At 47.1% G+C, this 10,567-nt stretch overlaps 2 protein-coding genes across 5 annotated transcripts; both read right to left on the bottom strand.

Moving 5' to 3' along the window:
- Window positions 1-1,581: 1,581 nt before the first annotated feature.
- TGIF1 (TGFB induced factor homeobox 1) lies at window positions 1,582-9,839 on the bottom strand. Of its 4 annotated transcripts, none has more exons than XM_050767485.1 (4): window positions 8,210-8,347; window positions 4,733-5,612; window positions 3,409-3,635; window positions 1,582-2,623 (listed from the first exon to the last, which is right to left on the bottom strand). In XM_050767485.1, the coding sequence occupies exons 3-4, from the start codon at window positions 3,589-3,591 to the stop codon at window positions 2,048-2,050; spliced, it is 759 nt and encodes a 252-aa protein (XP_050623442.1). In that variant the 5' UTR covers window positions 3,592-3,635; window positions 4,733-5,612; window positions 8,210-8,347; the 3' UTR covers window positions 1,582-2,047. The 4 variants fall into 4 exon arrangements, with proteins under 4 accessions (XP_050623442.1, XP_050623443.1, XP_050623441.1 ...); XM_050767486.1 differs by lacking the exon at window positions 8,210-8,347 and having other exon boundaries at window positions 4,733-4,805; window positions 5,527-6,616; XM_050767484.1 differs by lacking the exons at window positions 4,733-5,612; window positions 8,210-8,347 and adding an exon at window positions 9,462-9,839.
- On the bottom strand, window positions 6,709-8,202 carry LOC126941173 (homeobox protein TGIF1-like). Its single transcript, XM_050767509.1, has one exon. The coding sequence runs from the start codon at window positions 7,987-7,989 to the stop codon at window positions 7,633-7,635; it is 357 nt and encodes a 118-aa protein (XP_050623466.1). The 5' UTR covers window positions 7,990-8,202; the 3' UTR covers window positions 6,709-7,632.
- Window positions 9,840-10,567: the final 728 nt, after the last annotated feature.

The raw sequence follows: 10,567 nt of genomic DNA, 5'->3' as shown, positions 1-10,567 counted from the left end.
AAACACAAATAGGTGAAAAGTAAACAAATTAAAAAGATATATTGCACCATGGAAATTATAAGCATAAAAATCATTCCTATTTGGCTTTGATACGAACAGCTTTTTACATGTATCTTTTCAATTAAATGTACCTGTTTTTAGATAATGGATTACATTCATTCAACATCAGCTATTATCAACCATGATCTGTAACAACCTTAATAGGGAAAAAATGAAGTAAAACATAGGGAATTTAAGGTGACTTCGTTTTTCTTTTAAACGAGTCATATGGCTCCTTTCCTTCCCCTTCCAGTATGAGTGATGAAACACCGTTTAACAGGGCAAGCCTTTTAGGACTTGCTCATTTCCCTCACCTATGCTAAAGCAAAATGTTCAGCCTTTGATCTAGCTGTTGGAGCAAGTAATGATTCTTGATCACCTTTGCGTCATTCATTTTTATTAATGTTTATTTTGTTCCTTGTATTTACTTTACTAGTACTTTTTGGGTTTTTTCTATTTCTGTGACTCTCTGAGGTGGGGTCAGACCACTCTAAGCTGATGTGCCCCACCAAAGCTGCACCCCACAGGCTAGAGCACATTCCCTCACTTCATTTTCTTATACCTCTCAGTAGTCATCAGCAGTTTTCTTCTTTCACTTACAAGAAAAGTCTTTTGAGTTTAGTTCTTTCTACAGTAGGGACTTTCTAAAATAGTTTCAAAATTAGACAAATTTGTGAGTAGGATTTTTCTACATTCTTTAAACAATACTGAAGCTCCGATGCTCCCTCACACTTAGACAATTCATAGCTGGGGCAGGGCTGGAAAGAACATGACTGTAACAACAAAGAAAGCTCGTACTAAGCATGACTACAAAGAATGGTTTTGTGGCATGTGACAAATCTGCTCAACCATACAAGTGACAGGAGCAACACCAATTCCCTTCTGGCCATCTGGGCTTTATAAGTGATTGTCTATCCCAACCAACTCCACTTGTACATAGCACCATTTTTCCACAAACTGTGACCTTGGAAAATACTCACCTAATAAACTAACAATCCCACCATAGACAGAACCCCACTGTCTATTTCATCATTTTAGACAACATTTTAAGATGTTTTAAAAGGTAGTTTCTCTGCAAATACTATGCTATATTTGAATACAAATGTCTTAACTAAATGTACCACTGAACAAAGGTTAAAGGGTAACATGGAAAAAGGGCAAGAGATTGCTTGGGTTGTTTTCTTCTGTAAGCTTAGCAATAACCGGATGCTTCAAGACTTTTCTTTACAACACGGCCATGTTTTAAACTATGCAGGACAGATCAGTAAGGGATTTAGTGGCTAGCTAAACACTGAAATGATTCATTTCAATTTGCCATGCAGTTTAAGTAAAGCTCTAAGGGCCTGCTATGCCTCCTATCAAGAGTAAATATCACACATCCTGTTTATGCAAACTGGCTTGTTGTCCACAGGTTTTCAAAGAGCTGTTGACACCCCCTAACACTGCACCCTACCCCCTCAGCTTCCTGCTCACTGGAGTGCTATATTCCTCCTCATTTTTAAGAAGCGCCTCCCTCAACAGAAATACTCTGAATTACAACAATTTTTAAAGAAAATACTTTATTGTCATGAAAAAAAGGCATCAATCAACTAGATTCATACTTGTTTGAAAAAAAATTGAAAATTTATTAATTAGACAGTATGTGGGCATCCTGTTCCACATGGGAATGAGAAGATGCTATAGGTTCTCTAAGTATTGCACAGTCTGAAAAAATAACAAAAAAGGGTAAGGGGAGGAAAAAAAATCACATGATATTGGGAACCATCTCACATTATGAATAATCTACCAAGAAACATTTAAAAAAGAAAACCCTTTGTTTCTACAGTAGCTTTGAGTTTCTAGTTCTTGGAATGACTGTATTCCATTGAAGACATCTCAGTAACAGGAAGCTGTCTTAGCAATCCCATGTGCAAATATTAATAAAAAATATATAAAATAATGCAATTCATCTCTTGCCTTCACCCCGGCAATCATGACATTTCTGAGAACTGTTTTGCTTGAAAATGGGTTAAGCTGTAAGTTTTGCCTGAAGCTCCATCTCTGCAGCCCGTTTGAGTGCAACATCCACTAGAAGCTGAAATCCACTAAAGTCCTGGTTGAGGTCCGGTGGAGTAGGGGGAGGAGTGTTGAAAAGGCCACTCTGTGTATTTGTACTTGGTCCAGATTTACACGTGTCCTCTGGGTACATGAGAGAGGTGTCTGTGAAGCTGTTGGCCGCTATCTGCTGTGTATCTGTGTGGTGTCCCACACCAACTGGCTGGCAGAGGGAGAAAGGGCCATCTTTCAATGCAGTCACAGTGGTATGGCAGATCACCGACGGACGAGCCAAACCTGATCCCGGGGATGACGGCTTAGGAGACAGTGGCCTCCCGAGGGTTGGGTTTGGCCCAGCTGTACAGGAATGAAAAGGGGTCTCCTCTAGAGCTGGCATGAAGTTTTTGATGCCCATCACGGACTCCACAGAGCTCGTGTCAGAAATCTTGGCCCCACGGCGGGAAATTGTGAACTGATTTGGATCTTTGCCATCCTTTCTCAGCATGTCAGGGAGGAGCCTGCGGCGGGCGTTGATGAACCAGTTACAGACCTGAAATCATATCGGTACGCTTTAACACTTTACTCATTCACTCAGCCAGCGGGTTCTGAGAACGTTCTATGGGGTACCTAATTGATCTTGCTCTCTGTATTAAAGCAAGCATGAAAAGGCTTACCTGAACTTACAATGCTATTTCAAGGTATTTGAGCTCCGCCAAGAAAGCAAGCTATCTCCTGTCATAAACCTTCTAGTTTCTAATACAAATTTCCTTCTTTGTCTCTTCATACTTAAACCTTTTCAGGATGAAGAAAAAGATATAAAATCTCAAATGCTTAAAAATGATTTGAGAGAGAGGTTTACCTTTTATCTCTCCCCATTTTAACCTATCACCTACTGCCCCAACATTTAAGTTAATCAACTACAGGAACACCTCTCCTTATGAAAAGGGCCACTCCTCCCAGTAACTGATTTTTCCCAGTTCAAATGACTATGTCAACAGACAGAACATGAATAACCTCACTGAAGTCGTCCTTGTTTAAATATCAAACCAGTTTCCTGGGCAATAGAGTAAGGTTTAACCTCCTTTTAATGTCTGTTGCATAAAGGAAGGTTCTTTTAGGCATTAAAGGAAATGTTATCTGACAGATGACTGTCAAGTGTTTCTGTGTTCTCTAAAATAGCTAGTTATTAGCTTTTAACGCTATCAAGTTTACAATAAAAAGATATTCCTTCTGTCTTTGAGTGGAAAGGAGCTTAATGACTTGACACACAGGAATGTCATAAAATGACTTTGAAAATAAAAATGCATCTGTAAACCTCATGCTCTCTTTCTTTACCTGTAGTGTAGACAGGTGTGTTTGCTGGGACAGCAATGCTTTCTCTTGCTCGGAAGGATAGGCATTGTAACGATGCTCATACAGCCAATCCCGAAGAATCTGCACAGACTCCTTGGGTAGGTTGCCCCTTCTCCTTCTCTTGCCTGAGCCAGCAGATGAAGAAAGGTCCAAGGGAATGTCCATGCTGTCCTCATCCTCAGTCTCACTGCCAGATGCTGCAACAATACCTAGGAAAGGACAAAGGCCAGTTGTCAATTGCTCTATAAGCACAGCAACTACTGCAAAGCTCACTTTGGCTGAGCATTCAGTGTAACCATGCTTTCCCAACAACTGAGAGCGAGGGGAAGGAGCAGTGTTTTCTGTCCTGAATTCAGGGTACAAGTAAAAGTAATTTGACTAGCACCACATGGGAGGTTCTCAACCAAACGCGAGACGCCTTTTCTCAGCCGCTTTCCTCTAGGATTCATTAACTTCTCACATTCCTTTTGAATGATGCTCAGAAAACTCTTTTGTCTAATCATTGGAGGAGACAAACTGCACCCAAATGAATAACCTGCCACATTGAAAACAGGAAGGGTGCTGTGGCAGTTGGAATGTGCCTACCAACCTTCCTTCTAAGATCAGTGCTAGCTAGGAGAAGCAACCTAACCAGTATCCTAATGTATATTTAAAATGTTACTCTTCCTCCTTTCTCTACTGAAGGTTTGAAATAAAAGGCGGCACTTGCACATTGTTTTCCACGGATACAAGGAAGGAAAATTACATACTACACTGAACCCAGTTAGTATTCTAAAGGTAAAATACATGTTAAAATTTTCTGCTAACACCATGCATGGTCATTGCTTATTCATTGCTACCTACATTTATTCAAAGTTAGACATCTACATTAAATGGGCAGTACCAGTCACCTTTTATTAAATACAACTACTGATGTTTTCAGTTTCATCACACAAAAATATTTTTCTACTACTGGTACTTTGGTAAGGTCAAAAGATGCCTAATACTAAATGAATTAAAAATGTCTCCTAAATTTCAGTTACCGGTTTGATCTCAATCTAGAATAGAATACTACATATCAATAAGCAGAGTTTAGTCTTAAATGATTACATGACAAAGGAAACTGAATATGCAAGCCCCAGAGGAAGCTCTTTTGGCTGTAAGTACTTTAATCCTGCCAGAAATTTTAAGAATTCACAAGCCATAGAGAATATTTAAATCACAGATGGACTGGATTCAATAAAGCTTCAGACCTGGCCTTTACAGATATTTAAACATCATTCTGAACTTAAAAAAAAAATTAAATAACAAACGCTATTAACTCCACCTTTCAAAAACTACAGCAGGCTACTCCGAATGACTAAAGAAATACATTCTTTTGCTTGTAGACAACCTAGAATCTTAAAAACAGAAATGAATTACAAACAATGGCATGCTTGAAAAAAATCAGCACTTCTATATTAGGGGAAGTAATTACAATAACAAAAAATGTAAAGGTATGCATTTTTAGCTTTGTATGCTTTCTTTCCTCTGTAGTATGTAATTTTGGTTGAAAATATGACTTGACCTTAATTGAGCCAGTTCACCTTGACAGGAAATAAAAATGGAATATTCCTCTTAAGCTAAACACCATTTTTTTTTTAAAGGAATTTTTCCCACCCGTATAATTGACTCTGACTTGGTGACACATTTTTAGTTTTGGACTGCAGGGGGCAGAAGGTGCTGCAGGGTATTCCTACAAAAGGCAGAACTCTCCAGACAAAGTAAAGCAAGTTCTAACAAAGAGGTGGATGATCTTGCAAATTCACTTTAGCTCGCGGCTTAATAAACAGCTACAAATAAACCACACAAGAATCCTAAGTTTTAACTGCTGTGTATTTGAAATTTCCCTCCTCTGATGATTTAAGTTTTTGAAGTTTTTAAAAACTGCCCATTTAAAACTGAAACTACTTTCACTATTGACGAGCCTTTCAAACCCATATTGAAATTTGGGTGAAAAACTATTAATGAAAAAGCTTAAAGAAATTACAGCTGGGTTCCTGTCTCACACTGGCTTTGATAATTAAAGAAATCGAACTTTTAAAAAAAACGTGTCAAGTTAATTAAATGACTAAAGCAAACCTGAATACAGCAATTTGTTTCAACTCTCCAACATCTGAAAAGCCAGACATTCTTCTCAAGGCTATTATCTCCCTCCGTTTTTTAATCTAGAAAAAGTGTGAAAATTTGCTCATTGAACAGTGAATTTCCAACTGTAAGTTGGTAATCACAGAGTTTGAAACAAAAAAAGCCCCTGAAGCCTGCCCTTTGATCTGCTTGCCTAGTTTGACAAGAAGGCTGATCTTTCAGAATAGGTTAGTGACACACAAAAGCAGGTTTCAGTTAAGCAACACCAAACTGCAGCGCGACTTTTCAGTTCATTTAAATAAATGAATGCCAGGCCTCTGGAACTCTTAACAAATATTTCCAATATGTGCACAAAAGCTGAAGTAACAGGAAGTTAAAACTTCAGTTCCTTGGCTACGCCAGCTGATATTTCACTGCAGTAAAACCACGTTTGCTGCTGTCAGGACTGTTTTCATTAAAACTCTCCCTCCTGGTTGTGGCTCAGCTTGGAAAAACAAAGACTTTTTTCCTCCTTACTCATTTCCTATTGTAACAGCGCTTTTGAAAAGTTTCCCGGTTAAGACTTGTTTCCAAACGTGTTGCTTTGCTTACACTTTAAAAAATGTGGCGGTGGGGAGGGTGGGGGCAGAATCACAAGTTTCGTTCACTCTATCCACATACAAGGAAATGTTGTGTGGAAAGCCACAACATGGCCTGAGGATCCCACTGCTCTAAGCAGCGACCAACTTGTTCCTGCACTTTCTTTTTTCTTTTCTTTTCTTTTTTTTTTGAGACGGACTTGAGCTCTTGTTGCCCAGACTGGAGTGCAAATGCCACAACCTTGGCCTCCCAGGTTCAAGCGATTCTCTTGCCTCAGCCTCCCGAATAGCTGGGTTACAGGAATGAACCACCACGCCGGGCTAATTTTGTGTTTTTAGTAGAGACGGGGTTTCTCCATGTTGGTTAGGCTGGTCTCGAACTCCTGACCTCAGGTGATCTGCTCGCCTAGGCCTAAGTGCTGGGATTACAGGCATGAACCACCGCGCCCGGCCCTGCACTTTCTTTTCTGAGTAGGTCGGTAACATCATGATGAGACAGGGAGGCCTGGAGACACTGGTTGTGAAGAGACTCGAGAAGTAAGATCGATGGGAAAAGTCGAGGTGCACAGTTAGGAAAAAGCAAATTTAACCCAGCAAATTTCCTGACCAGAAGTTCTCCTTTGGGCCGGGAGCACTATCTCTTGCCTGTAATCCCAGAACTTTGGGAGGCCAAGGCGAGAGGATTTCTTTAGCCCAGGAGTTCAAGGCCAGCCTGGGCAACACAGCCGGACCCGGTCTCCAGGATAAAAAGAAAAAAAAAAAAATCAGTATCTCCTTGGGAGAAGCAACAGGAATCGAACACCCAAGCCACCAAATCCAAGGTGTGGTTGGCGACCCCAGCCAAAGAGCAATCCCAAAGCAGGAATTCAACAGTTAAAAACTGGGAGCAAAAAGGCTTAGTGGATTTTCCTTATCGATCCTTCTGATTGTTTTTAAGCCATTTTAGGAGGTCTTTTGGCGTCACTCTCGGCTTTCTGGGAGGACACACTATTATCACAAACCAGTTTTACCAAACCACGGGCTCAAGAATGGAGCTGAAAGTGCACTTGTTTCAAGAGAACTTGAAAAGACTGCGGACTTTTATACGACGGACAGTAAGGCGGGCCCGACTTCCTCAGGAGTCTTTCCAGAGCCGACGGGGAAGGCTCCCCCCTCCCAGGTAGTTTTAGAGGAGGACCGCGGAGGAGCACGGCGAGAGGGAGGGGCCCAAGGAGGAAAAGCAAGTAGCTTTTGTTCCAGAGTTCCTCAGCCTCAAGTGAAATAGGCCAGCCCGCATACTGCACGAGTTAGCACAAGCAAAGGAACTCCAGGTCCCAAAAAACTAGAAATGAGGCCGTGAATCCCACGTTCTCAGGGTCCTGCCCACCCCAGACTACTAGCCAGGGAAACCTAAAAAGGGAAAGAAACCCAGGTAACCTCGGCAGCCTCGGCTCCCCCGACGAGCCCTGAACCAGTCGCAAAGTTTCCCCTTCAGCCCGTCACCTTTCATTGTTTCCATGAGCCGGCGCCGGGGAGCTGGACCCTATGCGCCCTGGGATGGGGACCGCGGAAGTTCCCCACCGATGCGGCCGGCGGGGCCCAGCCTTGGTCCCCAGCTCCGGGCAGAGGGCACGCGGCTGTGGGAGGCGCGCCGCGGGAGGGGCAGGAGGACCCCGAGAGTGCAAAGGGGGTCGCCAGGGAGGACCAGGGCGTTGGGGGGAGGTAGGCGAAAGTGCCGCGGGAGAGTCAGGGGGACGCCAGGAAAGCCGTGGAAAAGGAGCATTGAGGCTTCCCGAGGTGGTGGGGCGGGCCGTGGAAAGTAATCGGAGCCGCCCCCGCCAGAGCCCGAACAATGCGGGGAGCCCACCCCGGCGGAAGCCCGGCTCTGCGCTAGAATCATCCTTGAAACAGAGCCCTCACTTATTCCGGGGAGGCCCACCACAACAGACAGCGCGTCTCCCTAGACCTGTCAGTCCCCTCAAGGGTCGGCACGGCTTTCACTGGGCGTCTCGTCTCGGACGCTCCCCGCGCGTTTTCTCCCAGAGCCAATTCCCTGTCCCGAGTCCGCCCTCCGTATCGCGGGGAGGGGGTCCTTAGGGCGTTCTACCGCCAACGACTACCAGTTGATCCGAGTTTCACGTTTAATTTCACTCTCGCTGGAAAAGCCTGGCGGCAGAGAGAAGCTCCGCGCGTTTCCGGGCCTCCCACAGAAACGCAGCCGAAGGAACCCCGCTGGCCTTGCGGCTACCCCCCAGGAACGCCCCCCAGCGGGCTGGGTCTGAAAGAATGCGGAGTTCTAAACTCCAGGCGACTCCCGGGCATGCGCAGTAGCGCCGCCCCGCCCGTCCGCTTCCCGAGCGATTAACTTCTGTTTTGAACCACTCCACATAAATCACAACAGAAACGCCACCTCCAGCCCACGGCGGAACACTCGGGGGACCTCCCAACCAGGGACTCAAAAGTTAACTTCAAAAGGGACTTCACAGTCTTTGACCTTTCGGGGTGTTGTGTGTGCTTTCTTTCCCCCCGGCCTCCCCCCTCTGGTGTATTTTGTTTTTAAACCAAACTGACGGCAAGTTTTAGTTGTAAAGCTTCCAGAACGCTTCGTGGAAACAATGACAGCCTTGCTCTTTGCACTTACAACCAAGCCTGCTTGTCACATTTGGACACATTTTGACTGCATGCCGCTTGAAGCTGCTGGCCCTGGGTCCTAACTCTTCCTCCTGCCCCAAAATTCATCGTGGGAAAACTTTTAGAGACTGGGAATTTGTAAAAGTCTGGCTTTCCAGAGATGTTTACACCCGAGGGCGATGAGGGGGTCCAGAATCGCATTCCTTCTATCGTAAAAACACCACATCCCTAAAGAACACTGCTAGGGCCCGGCTGGGAGTAGGGGGGGGGGGGGGGGGGGGGGGCCTAGGAGTGGAACTTTCAGACAAAGGCGCGGCGGTCCAGCGGCCCCGTCCGGATCGGGAAAAACGAGGTGGTGGGTCCTCCCTACTCGGACCCCATATCCCCAGCACGCGAGAAAGAGCGAGGAGCCACGCGGCGGCTGGGCCGAGCGTGGGGTGTCGGCGGAGACAATGAAACTTGCAGGCGCACAAACAAGGCACTGAGCGTGTTTCTTGACAACGTGCCAACAGCGTGGAGAGGCTCGCTCCACAACAGCCCCTCGTGTTGTGTCTAGCAGGAAAACAGCCGCTGCCGTTTCAGACGCAGCCTCAACAAAGAGCACGGCCGCCGCTCCAGCATGAGAGCCCCTGGGCGGAAAAGTCCACCAAGTGACTCCGCGCGGCGCGGCGCGGCGCGGCCCGGCCAGCACGTTTCCCCGGACTCGCGTCTCCCGGTGCGCGCAGCCCGCGGCCGCCTTACCTTTCTTGCCTTTCATTCTGGATCTCCCCTCCCAGCGCGAGGCAAGGCTGGGGTCTGGAGGGTCCAGGAGCGGGAACACAGGGGACAAGCGAACGTCTCCTTCACAGCCGACTCTCCCGTAACTTGTAGGACGTGCTCCAGCCGTTATTGCTAAACAGGGCGCTCTGATCCCAGGCGTCCGCTCCTTGGGTGGAATTCAAGTGACACTTGGGCTTCCTCCCGCCGGGATCTTCTGGCAGCCGGCCGGGGGCTCTCCCTCGCCCAACTCTCTCCCCTCCCCTCTCTGCTCCTTTGTTCCCTGCTCCTGCTCGGCGCACCTCGGCGCTGTCAGAGTGAGAGAGGCGAGGAGGGAAGGTACAGGAGGTCCTGCCTCCGCCCCCAGCCGCCCGCCCCGTCCCCCTCCCGCCCCGCCGCTCCTCCGCCCCTCCCCCGCACCTTCCAGCCAGGAGGACTGGACCGAGCGCAGCGGCCGCTGTCACTCGTCCCTTGGGGGCGGCGGCGCGGACGCGGGGGGTGGCCGGGTCCAGAAACGCGATCCTTTCCGCTTGCCGCGCACTGACCGCCCGCATCCCTCGCCCGCCGGTGGGGGAACCAGCCGAGCGCCCCAGGTTTTTCCCTTGGGCCTTTCTTCACGGGGCTGGCGAGGGTGCGTTTGGTTAGCAAACTGCAATAGATGGAAAAAAGGACACCTCCCTTCTTCCCTCCTCCACCCCAGGGAAGAAAAGCCTCCCCGTCTCGTTTTTGACAGCTGCCCCGAACTCCACTGTCCCTGCTCTAGCCGCACAGGACAGCCGCCTCTGATTCAAGGGGCGGGGCACGGGAGGAAAAGTATTCGAGACAAGAACCAACTTCTTCCAGAATGCGCGGCTGCCATTGACACGCGGGCGCGGCGCGGCGCACCCTTCTCCTCCCGGGGCTCTTCCTCCAGCAGCAACAGTGGGAGGTCGGCGGGGGTGGTGGGGGGGGAATGATGAGACACAGCCTCAGCGAACGTCTGTTCCCCCGGGCTAAAGCTGCGAGTTCCGGACTGGATTGCAAGGCAGTTTCGAAATCTGACACGTTGCGGACAGACACTTGTCATGCTCACATGCTCTTTAAACGTCTCT

Source organism: Macaca thibetana, chromosome 18 (assembly GCF_024542745.1).
Source record: "Macaca thibetana thibetana isolate TM-01 chromosome 18, ASM2454274v1, whole genome shotgun sequence".
NCBI lineage: Eukaryota > Metazoa > Chordata > Mammalia > Primates > Cercopithecidae > Macaca > Macaca thibetana.
Note: the sequence above shows the minus strand (reverse complement) of the source record. Positions and strands in the feature narration are given on the sequence as shown.